The 20895-nt window shown below is 60.5% G+C and overlaps 1 protein-coding gene and 1 long non-coding RNA gene across 2 annotated transcripts in view; one reads left to right on the top strand and one right to left on the bottom strand.

The window, feature by feature from the left end:
- Positions 1-1760, bottom strand: part of SHISAL1 (shisa like 1) — a 131934-nt gene extending 130174 nt beyond the window's left edge. Inside the window, exon 1 of the mRNA XM_032345984.1 lies at positions 1436-1760. Coding sequence (XP_032201875.1) covers positions 1436-1706 — 271 coding nt within the window. The 5' untranslated portion in view covers positions 1707-1760. The remainder of the gene's footprint in view (positions 1-1435) is intronic.
- A 22-nt stretch (positions 1761-1782) lies between these two features.
- Positions 1783-9289, top strand: LOC116592654. Its single transcript, XR_004286566.1, has 5 exons — positions 1783-2035; positions 2182-2266; positions 2654-5222; positions 6630-6770; positions 7596-9289. It is a non-coding gene; the product is annotated as an uncharacterized LOC116592654 (long non-coding RNA).
- The last annotated feature ends 11606 nt before the right edge of the window (positions 9290-20895 follow it).

Here is a 20895-nt window from a genome sequence, read left to right as displayed (position 1 = left end):
TCCTGCTGAGGTTCCTGCTGAGCCTCCAAGATCCCCACGAGGAAGGCAGGCTCACTGCCCCGGTGAGAAGCCCGAGGTTTGGAAGGGTCCAGGGCTTGGCAGGAGAGCGGGGGCCTCAGTGCCCACGGTGAGAGCACTGCGTTTCAGGTTCTAGCGACGCAGGCCACCGTGAGGATTGGAAGTCGTGAGGCTGGGGGAGGAGGGCTGGGTTGACCGGGCGGGATGGGGCACAGGGGCCCCTGAGCAGCGTTCTGGGGGGTCCACGGGAGAAGGTCCCAGCTCCCGAGACTGAGTCTGAGTGACCGTGTGGACAGAGAGGACGGCGGCGGGTACCTGGATGTGGACGTCTGACCCAGAGGGTCCTTGGGGGTCACAGGAAGATGTGCTCGGTCTGAGATCTAGCGGCGACCACATGGTGCCCATGGACTACCCCTGCCCGCAGGTCCACCCTCTCTGCAGCCTGTGCCTGGACCCGACCCTGCGACGGCGCCAGGGCGTCAACTGAACCAGCGCAGCCACAGAACTCCACCGGGGCAGAGGCCGGCACAGCCTCAGACCGTGAGCGCGCGACCTCATTCATCCCACGCCCCAAGCGCCCAGGTGCCCGGGACAGGCTTGGACTGCCCTCGAGGGTCTGCCTGTCCCCAGGTGCTCCCAGCCCCTGCCCTCCTCTGACGAGCAGGTGACCACGGCCAACAGACCCCCTCGCCACGCCCGCCTCCCTGCCTGCCCACCCCGGGCGTGGGACGGACACCCTGCCCAGGAGTTGGGCACAGAAATCCACTGAGGCTGAATGTCCGCTGCGCCGGCCCCTCCAAGCCCCAGGGGACAAACACGCAGAGCTCCGGCCCCTTCCTCTCGACTCTGTCCCACTGGGCCCGGCTCCATGCCCAAGCGACCCTCACCAAGACTCATTTCTCTTTGTGAACCTTGAAGCACAACACGGAATCGGGGGTCTCGAGACCCCCCAGGGAAACCATACGTATGCCCCTGGGATTTCTCCCCACCTTTCGAGAGACTTTTCCCCAGACGGTGCTCGGTGCTCGTGGGAAGGCCGGCTGCTCAGCTCCCGTCAGAAGCGGGCTTGCCCTCACCCCCACCCTCCTGGAGCCCAACGGGGAGGCCTGTCTCCCGAAACTGGCACCAGCACGGGCGTCTGCCTCCGGAACTTTTCAGCCTGGCTCTTACAGACCCATTAACCCACGGCGGCCTCTAATTATGCCAACAGGAGCTGACATTTTGGCGGTGGCTGAGAATATTCAGAGCTGAAAAGGGCAGGCAGCTCCCCACCAGGCTGGGCACATGCGGAGGGGAGAGAAGAGGCCTCCCAGCCCCCTCCCCATGTCGGACTCCCTGGAGTTGAGGGCACGGCCCCTGCCCCAGAGCTCCCCCTCCCCAGCCTCACCTCCTCCAGGGCGGGGAAACGTCCCCTTACCTGTGCTGAGGCTTGTTGCTATCCAGCACGCAGAGGGTGACTCTGGGTGTCCCGGGCGCCCGCCACCAGCCCCTTCCTCGGGAGCAGCCCCGGCCAGGCTCTGTGGAGCTCGTCCAGGCTTGGGGTGTACGCGTGCGTGTGCCTGAGGGGGGTGGGAGCGCCTCCGGGCGCCAGGGGTCAAATATTCCTGGCTGCCACCTGCTACCAGCCCATCCCAGAGGCCAGCTGCCCGAGAAGGGGTGCGCTCTGGCCGAGCTGGGCCCGCCCTCATCTGCCAGGAGCGTCAGGCGGCAGCTTTCGCTCCCCAGGCTCCCGCCGGCTGCTCTCCCAGGCTGAGGCGAGTGGTTTATTTTTAGAGCCCGGCCCTTCCCCAGACGCCAGGATCCCAGCTGAGATTTCCAGCGGCTCCAACGAGCCCATTCCTGGGCTGAGTCCTCGCTTACTGGGAATGTTCTGGAAGAGAGACGGAGCCCCTTAAAGGATATGATTCTCAGTGTTCTCATCTGAGACACGTGGGGCTGGACTGGGTGGAGGGTCTCCCAGACCCTCCGGCGAGGACGGCCCCGACTCAGGAGACAGATGGGATCCGGCTTGGACAAGGTGCGTCCCCTCCTTAGGCTGCCTCGGTCTCCTCATCTGGAAGGTGACAGAGAGCAGCAAGCACCCTGCCCCAAGCTGGGCTGGGCTGGGAGGATGCGCTGGAAGGAGGAACAGCCAGCCACAAGTGTCTACTGTGTTCTGCCCAGCTCGACGGAGGTCCCTGTCCGCTGAGGTCACGCTCAGAACCTCCAGGGTGTCCACTCCGTGGTGGATGTACACAGTAGGTGTTCAGTAAGTGCGCATCCTCTGAGATTCACTATGAGTCTCCTAACTAACCCGCAGGGTCACTGGGGATATCATTTGATAGGCGTCGAGCCTGAGGTCTAAGAGGGTGAGGGGAAGGCCCAGGGCCCCTGCAAGAAGTTGGGAGCCCCAGGGTTCTCTCGGGGTGGCTGGGTTCTCTCGCTCCCCCATCCTGGCTCCGATCAGACAGACGTCCTCTGGCACATCCCCTTTCCCAGTGTCAGCGAAGCTCACGCTGTCCCTGCTACTGTCCCTGCTGCCGTCCTGCTACTGTCCCATCCCTCACCCCCTCTGCTGTCCCCCCCACTACCCTCTCCGTCTCATCCGTTGACCCACTGTGCACTGGGCACTCTGGAAAGGTCATCTTTTTTGCAGACCAGTTGGCTGCTGACGGGCTCCTGGGACACTCTGCCTCCCACAACTGCCCGCTGTCCCGAGGGGGGCACGCCTCCCGACCCACCGGGACTTGCTGTTCCTCTGCCAGGCGTGGGCTCTGCCGCAGCCAGGAAGGGGAAGGCGCCGGGCCCACTGCTGACCATCAGGGTTTGCTCCTGCGCTTCGACTCAGCTCCTCGGCGGGGAGGTTGGCTCATCTGTGCGAGTGTTTGCTGAGTGTGCTGGAGCCAACAGCCACTTGACCTTGGCAGGGTCTGGCCTCCACACAGAGCGGGGGCCAGGCTGCCCCTCATGGAGCAGACAGAGCCCTTTACTGACTTGCAGACCCAGACGGCTTGCCCGCCTCCCCTTTCGAGGAGCCACTCTTCCTTCCGCAGCCTGCCAGGCCAGTGCCCCCTCCTCCGTAGGCTGGGGATGGGCTGCCCAGCCTTCCCAGAGGGCTGGGGACTGGGAATTCCTGCCTCACCTCCCCCATCCCCCAGGGACAGGGGTCAGCGGGCAGTGCAACCGTAGCTGTGGCGGTTTCTCCTTTCCCTCCGCTCGGGACACTGATGGCAGCCTGTCCCAAATCCTCCTCCAGCCCCCACGGATTGCTGAGGGGATCTGGGCTCCCACTCCTTAGCCAGGACCATCCACCCCCCGGGCAGCTGACTTGGGTGCAGCCAGTGGTCCCTTCTAGGAGCCACGCCACCAGGGGAAGCAGGGGAGCTCCTGCCCACCCGCACTGCCCTGTGGAACAGCCAGCAGCCCTGCCCCAGCCCTTATAAGCGGGTCTCCCCTGGTCCTCTCCAGGCCCAGATTGTTCGGGGCACATGTCCTGGGGAGTCTGTGCTCCGTGTCCTGGGTTTGGCTCACGACGGTCTCGGCTATCAGGGTGGAAACTCCCCCAGAGCAGGAACATTGCCTGGGCTGGGCTCCAGGCAAGTCGGTTCCTCTTTGTTGGCCAAATGAACACATCCCCCGAAGGAAGGGTTCAGGGAACAGTGGCCGTCCGTGCGACGTCGCACCTTGCAGCCATCCCGGCTGTTGTTGGCATGTTGTTCAGGGTCCAGACAAGGCTCCGCCGTCCGAGCTGAGTGAACACATTACAACCTGTGACTATGGAAAGACTTCAGTTTTGCCGAAGAGACATGTTGATAGTTACAGTTCGGAGGGAAGTCACCCCTCCTGGCAGAGCTCGCCACGTGCCACCGTCCCTTGCCTCCTGTGCGTGAACATTCAGCCAGCATGTGGGGGGTCGCGAGCAGGTGATGTCAGGCACCGAGAACTAGGAGACGTGACAGCAGAGCAGAGGGGTGACCCAGAAAGGACAGGGCACGTGGGGAGTGAAGGGACTCGGCAGGGAGGTTGTGTCCCTGTTTAGAGAAGGGGGCCCCTTCAGTGCGCCTCCCGGGTCCGCAGCCTGACACGCTGCCAGCCCGATCTGCTTGGCTCGCTGCATGTGCTGGCAGAACCTCCCTCCCCCACTGTCAGGACTCCAGCTGCCCCGGAGTCTGTGCTCCGGACTGAGCAGCTGAGAAACCCGGGGGACGGTGACCCTCCTGGGACCGAGCCCAGAGCACCTCCATCCCCACACACGGGTCCTGCCTGCCCCGCGTATGGGCATCTGGTGGGCCACCGCGTTTTCCCCCGGGGGACCCCCACCCCACCTGTCCGTAGCTCTCCACCGGGGACTAATCCCGGGTTTCAGCCACGGGGTCTCCCTTGCCTGGAGGGCTGGGAAGTGCCCCTGCTCCGGGAGGGGAGGGCCCGAGCAGAGAGAAAAGAGACAGTAACCTCTCAGCTGCTGCTGGTCTAATTCTAGCCCCATCTTGCCGCCCTGTCACTCACTGGGAAGCGCGGAGGGGGTGGGACAGACAGAAACCCAGTGAGACAGGGAGAGAGACGTGCGGAGAGACATACAGATGGGAAGGGACGTTTAGGCAGAAAGAGACGGAGACAGGGAAGGGGGGCGAGAGACAGGCAGAGAGAGGCACCCGAGGGGGGGGGGCAGGAGGGAAGGAAGAGGGGCCGAGGAGCCCCTGAGAAGGACAACTGGCTGGGTGTCCAAGAGGAGAGAGAAAAGGGGCAGAGGGAAGCGAGATGGGCTGCCCCTTCCTCTAGGGAGCCCTCCTGGCTCCGAGCTCCCATCTCTCTCCCTCTTTCTGCCTTCTCCCCGAAACGGTATCCAGCCTCCCCTCTGGTCCCTGGCCCTGGCTTGGGGTTGCAAGTCCCCAAAGGAGGAGCTAAGACAGGGAGAGCGAGCTGCTGGCCTTGCTGACACACCGGTGGGCAAGCTTCTCCTGAGGATGCTTTCGGACACTTGAGGCCTGGTGGCCAAGCAGTCTGGAGAGGAGGCCCCCAGCCCTGTGGATGGGACAGGGGCTGCAGGCTCTGCTCTCTGCGGCAAGCAGCCCGCCGCCAGGAGACCACGGCAGAACACCTGCAGGGTACCTGGGCCCAACGTGGACACCCTGGCCACGATGACCCCACCCTACCCGTCCCCGCACAGATGAGAACACCGCTCCCTCTGGGGGGTCGGGCCGAGCAAGCAGGACCCTGCCTGTCAGGTACATGGCCGTGTGCCAGCCGTGAACACAGAGCTTGGCACTCACCAAGTGCTCAGGGGCTGTTTGCTGCCAATCAGCTAATGGAGGGGGCGGGGACAGACAGCCCGGGGTTCTAGAAGGAGACCCCTCTCCTGGCTCCCGGCCCACCGGCCCCACACGGGCGGCTCCCTCCAGTTGTGGAGGGCGTGGCTGGATCCGCTGCCTTCCTCTGCAGGTGCTTCCTGCTTCCCCCTGGAGCTAAGTGAGCCACGGGCCACTTGGCAAACACGTGGGCCCGGATTATTCTTTCTTGGGGGTAGGGGAGCTGCCCTTTGCTGGCAGGAGTTCCCTCCGACTGTTTCCCCTGCAGAGCTGGGCGGGAGGGGGGCTCAGTTTGAGACTTTCCTACCCTGAGACCTGCTTTGGCAGGTTGCCTTTGCCGGGGTACTAACAAAGTGTTAAGACTTCTCCGTTCTGGCCACACTGGCTTTCCCTCAGCTCGGCTCAGACCCCTCCTGCTTCCGTTTCGCTTTCAGCCCCATGGAGTCCGCTCTCTGCAAGTCTTGGGCGGTCTTGCTCTGAGCATGTACAGCTCAGCCCTCGGCTGTGGGTTCCTTGGGGGACCCCACGAAGATTTCTGTCCCCCTCCCGCACCCCCGCCACTCCACGTACTGCTGTGAGACCTTGCTCTGTTGGTCCAGGTCACGTCCAGTGCCCTGACCTCTAACAGTGTCTTCCCCATTCGTGACGGCCACTGAGTTATGCTGGGGCCCCAGGTCCCTGTGCTGTGCTCAGGAGGTCACCCCTGGAGGAGTCCCGAGGACCATGGCCTCCCCTGGTGGGCTCTCCTCTCGAGGGTCAGGGTCTCACACCGCCGGTTGCCCACCGCCTCCCGTATATTGAGCCCAACCTCCCAACTGCTGACGGCAGAAGGGGTAGCCTGCTGCCAGATAGTTATCTTGGCAAAATGCAGGAGTCCCAAGCAGTTTCATTCCCTCGTTTTGATCATTCTTGGCCTCTGGTTTTACTTCGAACCATATTCAAATCCCTTATTTGGTCTTCAGGGCTCCGCAGCCCCCACCCCCTTCCAGATCCCTGCTTCCGCCTCCACCTTACTAAACCCCAGCCTCAGAGACCTCTCCTCCTCGGCCCTTCCGTCCCTCCCCTCCACCAAGCCCTCTGCTGCCTCAGGGACTTTGCACTTGTCCCCCTGCCTGTTCCCACCCCAGATCTGCGCCACTGGCTCCTCTTTGTTATTCCCGGCACAGTTTAAGATCGCCAGGCAGGAGAACGCTTCCTAGACCAGCGTCTGTAACAAAATGCAGCCCCCCACCCCCCATGGTGTATTTTCTTTATAACACAGATCACCACCCGAAATTATCATGCTTTTCAACAGGTTTATTGGCTTATTTCTGTTTCCCCAAACAGAGCATCCTGCCAGGAGTGGGGGCAGGTCCGTTCCCCCCACCCCACCCCCAGCAGCCACAGAACTTGGGTACTTGGCTCTCAAAGGATTTTAATGGACGCCCCCCCCAACCTCTGACACCTGCTAGCACCCTTAGGCTCTTGGTAAGTATTTCCTGAATGGAGAGTCATTTTCCTTGAAAGAGAGGGTAGGAATCCCTCCAGCACCTCCCGCCTCCTGCCTGCCTTTTGCCATCTGCCCGGTTCCCTCCTACCCACGGCCCCTCCTCCACCCTCTCCTCCCTTTTATTCCACACAGAACTAAGTAATCACCCTTCCCTAGGCCTTAATATCATGTCCCCACGGTGGGCCTGGGACAGAGAAATCCGGAGCAGGACTGGGGTCCAGGCTTAGAGCTGGATTCAGAGCCCCAATCCCCAGGGCGTGGGTTATGGGGGGGAAGCCCGTGTGGGGTGGGGTGCAGCCTCAAGGAGGGAACTCAAGGGGGTGGTCCCTGGGGACAGGAAGGAGGTGGCAGGAGAGGAAGCAGGCGGGCCTGGCACTGGTGGGCAGAGGCCACATCTTCAGTCCACAGGGCTCCCTTCCGTGGCTGCCCCTTCTCTGCACAGCAGATCACCAAGGGTTAACAGTAGGCTGCTGTGGGGGTCCTCCCAGCCGCCCCCCAGACCAATTACATAAAAGACACTGGAGAGTGGCCTCAGTCTTGCTAAGAGTGGCTCAGGTGTGTGGGAGGTGTGCCCGGGGCTGAGACCCGGAATGTGCTGGAGCTTCTGGAGTGTTCTGCAGCCCCTGCTCTGCTGGCTGGCACCTTCCCCCCCACCCCGCCCCCCTACCCCAGCCAAGAGGCGAGTAGAGGTCCTCCTTGGTACGGACTCAATTAACTGTTTGTAAATTCTAAACGGAGAGCAACAGCTTTCTTCCGACTGACAATTCTGCATGTAATTGGTATTGGTTTTCCTCTGTTCCCAGAGGCGGCCAGGAAATAAGAAATCTCACTCTCTGTTAAGTCTGATCCTGGCCTGGATCTGGGGTTGGGGGACTCCAAGGCTGGCCCCCCACGCCCCCTTCCTGCCCTTCTGTCTTCGGCTCTGGCCCCTAGAGGAGGCCAGGCCCAGGCATCCGGGACTGGCTGACAGAATCCTTCAAAGTCCTCAAAGAATAGCAACATCTCAATGTGTCTCCTAAAAGCCATTTTCTAGAATGTTCTAGAGAGCCAGCTTCTGCAATGACCGCCTCCTGGGCCCTTGTCTGGGAGGAGCGTGAGGCGGTGGGTGGTGCCAAGGACGTGGGGGTGTAGCCGTCTGCGGGTCCTGGGTTCGAGCCCCACCTCTGCTTCGGAAAGCCACGTTCTCTCTGAGCCAGATTCCTCCCGTCAGGCCATGAGGACAACAGCAAGGACGTTCATCTCCCGGGGCCCGGGGAGGATGACGTGCTCTTTGTCATGACGCCCAGGTTTGCCAGGGGCCACTGAAAGGCTGTCTGGTCGGCCCACGTGGACAGCTCACCTAGGACCGGGAAGGGAGCCTGCTCCCTGCGGTGGGAAGTTTCTGGGGTGTGAGTCAAGCTTTCAATCACACCGCTTCACCCTCTCTCCCCGCCGTGTTCTCCTCATTGGCTGCAGGGGACTTGGGGCTAATTATAGAAGTGCAATAATTAATTACCAGGCCTGCCAACTCCATGGAGTGTAATCTGTGAAAAAAGGCACGATGCGGGATGCCTCTCCCTCCCTGAGAGTTAGAGAAGCCCCAGACCCTGACTCCTTTCTGGACGGCCCCTTCCGCACCTCCTCCTGATGTCTTAGCTCCTCGGGTGAAGGTTGGGCTTCAGAGAGGCCAACGGCACGAGCGTGATCCTGGGGAGGCCATTCTACTTCTCTCGGGCATGTTGTGGGGGTCTCGGGTGGTCCCAGCTTCTCTCCAGCCTGGTCTGCTCTGTGTCTCCCCTCTGTTCCGCTGATTCCCTTGAAGACCTGGCCAGCACACTTCCCACCAGGCCCCGACTGGCCCTCAGGATCCTTCTCAACACAATCCCAGCAGCCTGTTGACCGATTTGGGTTGGGGTCTGTGATGAACGCCGATGCCGTACACGGGAACCCCCTGAGGACCCATCCTAAGAGAAGGCTGGGGCCCTCAGCAGAGGGAGGAGCAGTGTCTCCCCCAGATTCCCCGCCCGTTGCCCAGCTTCCTAAGTTGTTCCCTGTCCCCCTTGTCCCCTATGGATCCCCACCAGGGCAGTGGCTCGGGTTCTCTCCTGTACACTGGGGGTAACGCTTCCCGCCTTATAGGACTATTCTCCAGAGCAGATGAGTAAGGAGATGATGCTGGATGGGTTCTAGGATCCGTCCTGTAACACCCGGGGAATCGGAGGGCCCTCACCATCAATGGAGTGTTTGCAGTTTGTCTGTGTTTTAAAAACTCTTAGTGGTGGGGGTGGGGGGGGGGATATAAGTGCTCCCGACCGGTGGGATGCTCGATCATTGAACAACAGCGCCCGGAGCCTTGGAACGGGGCCGCACAGAAACGCACATAGAGGCCAGCTGTTCTTTCTGAAATCCGTTCCTGTTCTGTGGACCACCCCCCCACTGCCGCGCTCAACAATAGCAGGTAAAAATCACTGAGAACAGAAGGCCCCGTTGTGGGGCTCCCGAGCGTGCACTGGGGGAGGTCCAGTCGGCTCCAGCCGCCCCAGCTGTGGCCACACGCCGGGCATCCTGACGGGTCTGGAGGACCAAAACCCCTTTTCCAAATAAGATTTTTCCAGATCTGCCTCCTGTCCCCAGTGGGGCGCTCCTGACAGGGACCCTGTGATCAGTGCCTTGTATCTTTTTCTCCTAACGGTGCTATTTCTCTAGAGGATGATTTTTATTGGTTACGTCATATTTTATCATGTACATGGTCTACCCTTGTCCTAACAAGCCCTCCAGACGGTGGCTAGGGCTGGTTCCAAGTTTCCACAGGACAGAGGTGTTCATAGCATGTGGTGTGCATCACCAGTGAAGCCCCGGGCTACGGTCCTTGTGATTCATGCCTGGAGAGAGATGCTCAAATGTTTCAGAGCATGAGCCTCGGGTCCTTACCGTTGATGTGTGATTTCTTTTTTCTTCCTTTCTTTCTTCCTTCCTTCCTTCCTTTCTTTCTTTCTTTCTTTCTTTCTTTCTTTCTTTCTTTCTTTCTTTCTCTCTTCTTTAGATTTTATTTATTTGTCAGAGCACAAGCAGGGGGAGCAGCAGGCAAAGGGAGAAGCAGGCTCCCCCCTGAGCAGAGAGCCCAATGCGGAATTCGATCCCAGGACCCTGAGATCATGACCTGAGCCGAAGGCAGACACTTAGACAACTGAGCCACCCAGGCGCCCCTAACTTGCAATTTCTTATCCCCACTTTAGGGAAGAGGAAAACGACCTCCAGCATGCCTCGTTCAAGGTCACCCAGAAAACCAGCTGTAAGGCAGGACTCTACAGCCACTCAGTTACTCTATTCCACCTCCCAGAAAAGTCTCGCTGCCACTCTTGGCTTGAAACATTGTCTCGAGCCTCCTGGAAGCCTGAGAAATCACAGCAAGCTTAAAAGCTTCCCTTTGGTCAGACTTATTCTGGTCTCTGCGCTGATGTGCATTAAGCAGGTCGAAGCCTGGGGGACCACGCCTTCTGCTGCCAGCGAGGCCAAGGTCCTAGCAAGCCGGGATTTGTATGTATTTATTCCGGTCCTCCAGCTGTGGCAGGTCCGGGCGACGGGGCGAACTCATTTTCAGCCGTAACTGTGCCTCTCCGCTTCTCTCTAGAGCTTTCTCTCCCAGCCTGAGTGGCCGACCTGCCGTTCGCCAGGCAGTGAATTAATTACGTGCACGCACCACAGACTCTGTCAGAGAACACGGAAAAGCAATTTTAGAAAAGAAACTCTTTCTTTTTTTTTCTCGCTTGGTGGCTTTCATGGTGGGAGAAAAGGACAATTATGAATTACATCAGAGCTATTCTGGGGCCCTGGGGTGACGGTGGGAGGGCTGGGAGGAGCCTGGTCTCAGCTCTTTGGGCAGGTCCCAGGCCTCAGGGCACTTGCTCTGCTTTTCTCTGGCTTCCAAGAGTCACTCAACACCGAAGGTCGAGAGTCAAATGATCCTAGGATACCAGGAAAACCCCGAGGAAAACCTGACACAATTTCTTTGCTAAAAGCTAGGAACCTGGGGCCCCTGAGAGGGAAGGGCCATTACCAAATTCACGCAGCCAGACAGGTACGGGCCTGGGGCTTGGCCCCTCCTCTCTAGGGTGTCCCGTAGTCCCCAAGGTTTGGGGAAGGAGCAGCATCTCACGTTGGGATCCCGGGAAACTGAGATGGCATTCGGCCCGAAGGCTGGAGTGGAGTGGGCGGGGCCTCTTGGTAGCTGCCTCTAGTGGCAGTGGCCCCCCCCAAAGATGTATCCACAGCCTGACCCCCAGACTCTGTGATTGTGACCTTATTTGGAAAAGGCGTTTTGGCAGATGTGATCAAGTTAGAGATCTCAGGATGAGATCATCCTGGATTATCTGGGCGGACGCTAAATCCAATGACACGTATTGTCAAGAGAGAGAGGAAGGAAGGTCATGGGACCGCGGGGGGGTGGTGTGGGGGGTGGGGCTGCACAGGCCTGGGAGCGCCCGCAGCCCCCACTGCTGGAGGAGGCAGAACAACCCTCCCTTAGAGCATGCGCAGGGGGCACAAGCCGCAGACACCGTGGTCTTGGACTTCCAGCCTCTGCACCTGGAGAACCCGTTTCTGTTGCTGTAGGCAGCTGACTCTGTGGCTCTGTATTATAGCGGCCACAGGGCATGAAGGGACAAGCCATGGGCAGAGAGCAAATCTGGCCCTGCCGACCCCGCAGGGGTCCCCGTGGGGAACCACGGGGCTGGGGACACCTTCAGACATAGCGTGACCTTGGGCAAGAAGCCTGGGCCCCCTCCGTCTGCCCAAGCCGGCAGATCCGTGGACAGGTAGGTTTCCAGCTGGCCGGAAGGTGGGTCTTGTTACAGGGACAATGGGGACGTGAGGCTGACAAGATCACCAGCCCCCAAGCAGGAATCTCCTATACGGCAAAAGAATGAAGACGAAGTAAAAATACCTCTGGCCGGGGGGCGGGGGGGCAGGGAGGCAGTCAGAAAAACAGCAACAGCACAGTAGGAAAAAGAGTAAAATACTGAATGAGAAAGAAAATACATGTTCAGCTTCACGAGTGATCAGGGAACTGAAAATTAAACCGCACAGCGTCAGTCTTCACTTATCAGTGCGCCTGCAGAGCCCGGCGGCGGCCTGGGGGACCCAAAAGCTCCGCAACGGCTGGGGGTGTGCACGGGCGCTGCCTCCGGGGAGGTCTATCAGGACCGGGTCTGCGCACCCACCCTTTCCAAACCGGAGGGTCCTCATGAGAGCCTCTCAGATAAGACGCTCGGCAGGTGTGCAGAGACCAGTATGCGTTCCGTCCCAGTGTGGCTCATGGTGAAGAGACAGGGGACCCGTCTAAGGTGCCCCCCACCCAGGGCTGAGGGGCTGCTCAGCCCAGCTGCACTCGCTCCACAGCCCGAGCGCAGGAATCCTGGATCTGTCTAGCTGGCCCGGGAAAGAGGCTCCTGAGGGGTTAGAGGAAGACGATCCAGAATGTATGGAGTCTCATTATGTACAAGGGAAAGCATCAGCTCGGTCCGTGCGCGTGGGAGTGAGAATATGTGATGGAAACACGCGTCCCCACCCTCCAAAAGGCCTGCTTCACACCTCCCGGTCCCCATAGCCTCCCACACCCGCGCTCAGCCGGTGACCCGGCTTCATTCTTCCCCGAGGTGCCAGAAGCCACTGGGTTAGGCTTGTCCTTGCTGCCCACACATGCCTCCTCTGTGCACGGCCCGGAGTACCCAATGCCGGCAAGCCCTCCCGGAGCGCCGTGCCCCGACTTGGTGCACCCGCACCCCTTCCTGGGTCTCCATTAGCACCCACCCACCCCGCTTCTGCCACCAGAGGAAATGGGCTGCGGTGTCCGGCCACTCTTCTGGAGGCTATGAGGGACGTGTTCTGGAAGGGGCTGTCCCTGACCACTGCCCCCCGCCGTGGTTCTCAGCCCACCTGGCGGCCTCCCTGAGTCTCCCCGGACAGTGCTGTCATGGAGGCCCCCAGGCGTCTCCGGGCACCCCCCCCACGCTGCACACATGTCTGCACTCTTGCCGGGCTGGGCCTCTCAATGGCTGGGCCCGGCTCCCCCTTGTCCTTTGCCCCTAGGCCCCCAGCTCGCCTGCCTCTCAGCCTCTTCCCTGGCTACCCCCTCTGTCTCCTCTGCTGCTGCCCCCCACCCCATAAGCCCAGCCTCCACGCAGTGTCTTTGGCCGTCTCCTCTGTTTGCTGCTCACTGTCCCCCCCCCGGGCACCTCGTCCCCCCCGGGGCCCTCTCTCCCTCCCGACTCCTCCAACCGCCCGTTGCACACCTCTGCCTGCTAGTTACCTCCTGACCCTAGTCGACAGGTCCTTTATCGCTCTGATAAAGGTGGTCTCATCAGGTGGCTCTGACCCCAGTGGACCTCCAGTGGGTCCATGATGCTCCCTCCATCCTGGCAGCCTCTCCGGCCCCCCAGCATGGATGCAGCGGACCAGTGAAACTCTGGGAGTAGCACTCAGCACCATTACCCTGGCTGGTTACCATGCCTCCCTCCCTGGGAGGCCTTCAGCACGTCCCCTCTCCTCTCTGGACCTTGGTTTCCCCATCTGTAAAGTGGGGCTGGACTCCGCTGTCCTGGTGCTGAGGCTTTTGACTGTGTCTACCTGGAGGCAGCGGGCCATGGTTGCACGCCCGGGTGTGTGTTCAGATCCACCCAGATGCGATCTTGGCTCTGCCGCCTGCCGATGTGTGATCCCAGGCGGCCCCTTCCTCTCTCTGGGGCTGAGATCCGCCCTCCACCGTCGGGGCTTCCCAGGCCATGTGGCAGCGCAGCTGTCCTCTGCCCCCTGGGGTATTTGCCGTCTAATGACTCACAGACAGTTCACAGTCAGGCTTGAGTTCCACTCCCAGGCCCCGGTGGGCTGGGGAGGTGGCCTCTGTCAGCCCAGTGTCCCCTCAGCCTCCTGGGGGGTGGTCAGAGTCCCCCACCCCCCCCACCACCAAGCTTCTGCTGGTAACTAGTGCAGAATTGAAAGCTGGGGGAGAAGGTTCTCTGTAGGACCGGGAGCTTTTTGAATGCAGAGCCTGGGGAGCTGCCTGGGCTTCAGGGCAAAACACGTGAGCTGAGCTCCAGAAACGGGGCCCATCTCGGGGAGGGGACAGGCAGGACACAGCTGGCAGGGCCCAGTGGCCCCAGGACTGCCTCACACAACACTCGGGGACTCCTACCACCTTAGAGGCCAGGGCAGGGGTGGGTGTGTTGGCAGCTTGGGGTTCCCTGTGCCCCCCACAGGCGGCAGCCCCCACACTGGGTTTCAGTGAATCCCAGCAGGGGCTCCATTCTGGCTCACTGTCACATGGAGAACGTGGGGCTCAGAGAGTGGCCGAGATGTAACCAGGGTGTAGGACTTGGGGTGCCCGACCCTCCCCTGCCCTCTGTTTTCTGCATCTCACTCCTCAGGGCGGGGGTCTGGCTGCACCCCCAGGATCCTGCTCAAGACCCCCTCAGTCGTTCATTCCATCTGCTTTTTTTGTGTTTTGTTTTTGTTTCTTACCAGTTTTAATGGAAGTGTAATACATACACAAAAAAGTTTACAAATCATTGGGGACCAGCCCCCTAAAGCTGGTGAGCGTGCCCCATGGACCACCCCGCGCTGAAGGAACAGAACACTCTGGAGAGACCCCTCGTATTCCTTCCAGCAGCCACCTGCTCCCTCCTGTATCCTTGAAGTCCGCCCCGACCCTGCCACGCCTGTCTTTGAACTTTACGGAAGGAGAACAGCACGGTCTGTGTCCAGTGCGCCCGCGTCTTCTCTCAGCCCCGGTGCCCGGTGCCTGAGCCCGGTGCCCGGGGGCCCGCTCGGCTCATGCCCGCAGGCGGAGAGCGTCCTGATGTGAACAGACCGTGGCTGATGTGTCTGCTGCTGTCCACGGGCATCTGGGGTCGTTTCCAGTTGGCGGCTGCCCAGTGTAGGGCTGTGAACACTTTTGTACTTTGGAGTGGACGCGCGCACTCATGTCTCTGTGTGTATTTCTTGTGTGTGTATTTGCAGAGAAGCAGACTTGCGGGCTACGGGGCAGGTGCCCGGCCAGCTGCGGTAGAGACCGACCAGCAGCTTCTGCGGGGAGGCGGGGGGCAGCAGGGGGCTCATCTCCCTTGCTTTCCCTTTCCTGTTGAAGGCCACAGTTGGGCACCTTATCTTGTCGGTTTCTTTTCTTTCTTCTCTCTCTCTCTCTCTCTCTCTCCTCCCTCCTTCCTTCCTTCTTTCTTTTTTTCTCTCCCATTTCAATCTGTCCTTTATTAAAGTGCATGGTTCAAGCACTTTCCCCAATTTTCTATCGATCTGTCTCTTGTTTTCTTGCTGGCTTCACCCAACAGGCCTTTAATCCACAGCTGCTCCCTGGCACAGAGCTGGTCCTCAGGGAGTGAGCAGTAGTCTTGGGAGGGAGCAGGACCCCGTTTCAGGACTCAGGACTCGGGGCTGGCTTCCAGCCTGACACAGCCCCTTGGTGAGCCTTGGGGGTCTGGAGGCACGCCCTTTCCAGACGATTCTCCCCTCCTTAAGCAGGGAGAGATCAGCTGTGCCCTCCGGCCCCGAGAACATCTGTCACAGGAGTCTCCCCGAATCATTCAGAATGACACTGTGGTGACTTCCAACTCATTCATTCACTCATTCATTTATTCATCCACTCACTGTCGAACCAGCGTGCCCTGATGTTCCTCTGCTCTGGGTTCTGGGCTGGCCCAGGGATGAGTGGGCGATTGAGCCTGTCCACTGCCGGTTCCCGTAGCCAAACAGCGATACGGACCAGCACACAGAAGACAATGACCAGCACGACAGTGGGAAGAGCGTGGGCTGCAGAGGCCGCAGAGAACAACTCCTGCTCAGGCAGAGAGGGCTTCCTGGAGGAAGCGAGGACTTCAAGGAGGCAAAGAAGAGCTGGAAGAGGCCGTCAGGCCACTTGAACAACTTGTATGGACATACGGACGGTAGGAGGGGCCTGGAGAAGTGGGCAATGGTCAGATGTTCACAGAAGCAGAAAGTGGGATGGGGGGAGAGGAAGGCAGATGATGGGGGTTGAGACGGGGAGGGAGCCTGGATGACCAACAAGGGAAGCCACATGGTGTCACTGGAAATAGAAACAGGAAAATGAAATCACACGGAGGGAGAAGCAGAAGCATATCCCAGTCCCAGGTCATACAGCCACTGAAATTTCAACCCCGAGTCTCCTAGCAGCCAAGGCAAAAAGGGAAAGAGGAACGACAGGGGTCTCACTGTCCAGTCTAAGGAAGAAGAGTGCTCTAGTGGGACCTAGACGGGAAAGAAGATGAACATAATGGCTTTAGTGTAGAAAGCTTCTCTGTAGTTTGGCCTAATGGTCTAGAGTCTAGACCGTAGAACCATCTGGATTCTAGAAACATCTAAAAATGAACCTGTTTCTTACTTGCCCCCAGACTCTCAAGCTGTGGGGCCTGGGTCGGACCCTGGTAGTTGCTCAGGAAATGTCCTCATCCATTCTTGTCCCCTGTGCAGCCTGGTCCTGTTTGGTCTCTTTCCAAAAATTAACTTATTCCTAATGGTGGCAAAATACGCATAACATACACATGGACGATTTTAACCATTTTAAGTGTGCAGTTCAGCGGCACGAAGCACATTTATCGACTGGGCAGCCGTCCCTCCCGCGTTCTCCAGAACATTCTCATCTCTCCAAACAGAAGCTCTGTCCCCACGAAACGCTAATGCCCCGTCCCTTCCTGCAGTCCCTGGTGGCCACCATCTACTTTCTGTACCGGTGAATCTGATGACTCTAAGGGCCCCATATGAGTGGAATCCTACAGAATCTGTCCTTTCGTGACCGGCTCATTTCACTGAGCACGATGTCCTCGAGGGCTCGCCACGCTGTAGCAGGTGTCGGAACTCCCGCCCTTCCTGGGGCCCATAATACCGCATCTCAGTTTGTTCTTGGACAAAGATGCTGCTCAGCCATTCCATTATCCGCAAACCCTACTGAGCACCAGGGAACATACCGAATGCCATAGCAGCAGCATGGGGACCCTGTAGAAGCGGACCCTGTGCTACCCTGTGAATCAAGGACGAGGGTGGACCCTGCCAGAGGGTCGAGTAAGGAGGTGACTTCTACAGGAGGGTTGTCAACAGAAGGTGCTCAGGAAGGGTCCACAGTTACTGGACCTCCTGTGTGCGCCATCAGGGGACCCAGCCCCCGACGGGCACGTGGCATTGACCGGACCTTTGGTGAATGTCCGTGGTCAACCGCATGCCGAAGGGCCCGGTAGGAAGCCAGCCGGCGCCTTCACTCTTGTCCCTCATTCACCTCCTACCGCTTCTGCCGGGGAGGCGCTCCAAGCCACGCTTGCCAGGTGCGGTCACCGGGGCAGGGAGAAGTGGGCTGCTGCTGGGCTGATGTGCAGGCCTGGCTCTCCGGAGTCCTGCCCTTGCCTTCTGACCCTGCGTCCCCACCGCAGGGGTAGCCAGGGCTTGTGGGAGCAGAGGTCAGGCACACTGCCGAAGGGGATAAGCTACAAAAAGGGACAATCTCCAGAAGGGGACAAGCTGCAGGGGGGAGTGAGTTGTGGGAGGGGACCCCCCACTCACCCACGTACCCAGATTTGCTACCACCCCTTCTATCAATGTTGGGAGATGGTATTCAAGGATGTGGTTGTTGGCCCCCAGGCTCAGAGCCCCGGGCTTTACTTTCAGAAGCTTCTAGTCCTTACCCAGGCCCTTCGTAGATCCTGGGTGGGTGTGGAACAGGGGATCCTAGGTCTCAGGCTCCGAGCAGGAGAAGGGGCTGTAAGCCCTCTAGGGATCAGCGGACACTGAGGCCCCCGAGGGGCACTGGGCATGCCTGGCCAGGGGCAGGGCCTATCCAGGGTTCACCTGGCAGTGTTTGTGAGTGGGAGGGTCCTGGTCCCCTGCGGGGGAGGGAGATGGTTGTGTGCAGTCTGAGAGCTGGACCTCCTGTCTCGCGTTGCACCGGAGGAAGAGGAGGTCCGGGGAGGGGAGCCTGGCCGGGGTGTCACCGAGCATGCGAGAAGCTGAGCTGTGGCCCCCGGTCAAGCCTGCCAACCCCAGAGCCCTGGCCCCTCGGGACAGCGCCCTCGTGGAGACGGGAGCTGTGTTCTCGAGGCCCGGCCGGCGGAGACAGATGGGGAAGGAACGGGAGCCTGGCGTGCAGGCGCGCAGTGGGCTGGCTGCGGCGTCACCTGGGGGCTTGTTAAACTGGAAGTGACAAGCCCGAGTGAGGGAGCAGATGGCGATTTACCCAGCTCCCACAGACAGGAAATCCATCGGCGAAGGCTGGGTTCTCCTGCTTTCGAGGCTCACATGGCACAGGGGAAAATACGGAAGGAACCACCTGGACTCCTCCGCCACGGGGCCTGGGGGCCACGGACCGAACGTGGGGGTCACAGGAGGGGCTTCCCGGGGCGACAGCAAGGAGAGCACCCCCCAGGTTGCTGGGGGTCCGGCTGACCCTTAGCCGGTAGATTGTCTTGCTTCCATCCCCCGGGCTGGGCGGCAGCGTCAGTGGTAACGATTTCGGTGATAATATGCCGGCTGGCGGGTGCTGACCTCTCCAAGCCGTGTCTGGGCTCAGGGATGGAGCGACGGATTCTTCGTGGGGGAGATGGAGGCTCGTGGGACCCTCAGGTTCCACCAACCCGGTGTCAGGTGTGAGGAAGGAGTTAAAGCTGGCAGTCCCCCAAGCTCTTCGTCTCCCCGGGAAAGGTCTCCTTGCGGAGCTACAAGCACGACTCCCCTGCGTCAACCTCCCAATGGGCCCGGCAGGTGGGGTCCAACCCCACGGACCCTGTGCCCCGGCCCCGGCCCCCTGTCTGCCCCCACAGGCCTCTGCACCTGCGCGCTGCCCTTCCACACACCGCAGCCCCTTCCCCACAGCCCCGCCGGCCCGTCCTCCTAGTCGCTCCCTCCGGGCAGAGGCACCACCTTCTCCGTCTTGTTGTCCTCAATGACCCATCATCTGTGCGTCTCCTGACCTGCCTCTCGGCCCTCCGCTCTGTCCACCCGCCGACCCCGCACAGACGTTCCCCGGAGGCAGCGTTCGTCCGCCGTGTGGGCCTGGGACCCCGGGCAAGGGCCCGGCCCAGAGCAGGTGCTCAAGAAACACAGCTGAGTGAGCGAGCGAAGGACCTTAAAAGGGCACTGGCGTCTGAGCCCGGCTTCCGCGATCGCCGTTTTGATGCTGTCGTGCCCGCAGGACACCCGAAGGGGAAGGCCCGGCTGTGTGACAGCTCAGAACGTGGGCGTGAGATCCCAGCTTCACGTTTATTTGCTGTGTGGCCTCAGTGTCCCCATCTGTGCCAAGGACACAGCCAAGGAGGCAGGTGCTGGGCCCTGCTCTGTGCCAGGCCCAGTTCTAAGTCCCAAGCACCTTCCGTCAACCCGCACGCCAGCTTGTTACTACGATGACCCCCGTTCTTCAGGTCAGAAGCTGAGCCCAGAGGAGTCCTCAGGCTGCCCCAGGTGACATGATCTGTAAACGGACCTAGAATGTCCACGTGGGGACCCAGCAGGAGCCCGGGACCATGTGGCTCAGCGTGTCCCAGGCTCTCCCACAAAGCACAGAACAGGACCTCCCCTTCCCCCACCAAGAAGTCAGGCAGCACCACCCCCCCATTACCAACCTCCCCGGCCCCTGACAAGCAGCAGATGCCTGGGTCCTAGAAGGCCCATGTTCGGAGGAGGAAATAATGGACCCAACAACATCCCCCGTCCACAGCCGTCCCCCTGGGGCTCTCAGACGCTCCCACGGACACAGCCCCCCAGCTTGTGCGGTCAAGTCCTGAGTCTGCGCATACAGACCCCAAGAGCCTGGGCTGAGGGTCCTATGAGATGTGCCTTGAAGAAAGCATCCTGAGGTCAAAGCAGATGGGACACCTGCCCCCACACCTCACTTAAGGGGCCCCAGTGACCATCGCGTGAGTTCATCATCTCTCCCCCCGCTGGCACATGGGCTCCGGAGGTCCCGACTTCATTGTGATGATGACGGTCTCGGGAGACCGTCGTGAAGGACAGATTCGGGGCTGGCTGAGCCCAGCAGCCACGGCCTCCCACGTAGTAGGGCCACAGGACTCACTGAACGAAGCCGGTCAAGAAGAAGGTCCCTGCTTCCAGACTCTCGTGCCCCGGAAGCCACTTCTCAATGAAGATGTGTTGAGTCGCCATCGGGAAGGGGTTCCGGAAGCACATCTGGAGCCCGAGCTGCCGGCGGGACACAGAGGCCCAGGCAAGCCCAGCCGTCAGCTGCACCATCCGGAGCCAGGCTGAGCCGAGTTGTCTTTTGAAGACACGGACCAGAGCGCGCTGCTTCCCCTCAGAAGCTACCCGTGGCGCCCCAGCCCCGCCCGGGAGAGCTCCCCACCGCTCTGTCACCCAGTCAAGCCGCTTGTTCTCTCGCAGGCCTGCTGGGACCCAGGTTGGGGTCACAGATCTGGGCTTTGAGGGGTGAGGGGGGCTGGCCAGGAGAAGAAGGGGTGAGTCTCCAGGAGGAGGGAAGGGCAAAAGCAGTGGCGGGGGGAGCGTCTCTCCTCTCACTGGCTTAGGAGGCACCGTGGGGGCAGGCATGGGGCGTCATTCCTGCTGCACCCAGACCCCCAGCCCAGGCAGGCACCCGGGGGGCCCTGGCAGTGTGACCGGGTGGTGCTAGAATGATTGGATGGAAGAGACGCACCAATGGCCCAAAAAAGCCCAGGGAGAAGCGGCCGGCCCAGTGCTGGGGTTTCCCGGACCTGGATGCAAATCCCACACCCAGCGGTCACTGTGCAACCTCGAGGGACTTTTCAGAGCCTCTGTCCCATCACCTGTGAGGTGGGAATGACCGTGCCCGCCTGGCCTGCCTCCTTGGGATGTCAGGAGGTTTGGATGACAGACCGGCTGTGACAGCACAGGGCTGAGTGTGGAGCGCTGGGTGACGGCGTTGCCTGGGCAACTGGCCCGTTCCGACTTTGCTTGCCTGATGCCAGTCTCAGAAGGGGTGGTGGGTCTGATACCTGCAGAGAGGTGCACCCCACCTGCTTTGCACGTGGGACCGACCGTCTGGCAGGACTTTCAGGCTCAGGTAGGATCAGCTGGGAGTGGCTGAGCTCGGAAACTCTTGCAAACAGGTACTAAAGAGCGTCTGGC

This window comes from Mustela erminea, chromosome 6 (assembly GCF_009829155.1).
Source record: "Mustela erminea isolate mMusErm1 chromosome 6, mMusErm1.Pri, whole genome shotgun sequence".
NCBI lineage: Eukaryota > Metazoa > Chordata > Mammalia > Carnivora > Mustelidae > Mustela > Mustela erminea.
This window is presented reverse-complemented; position numbering and strand designations above follow the sequence as displayed.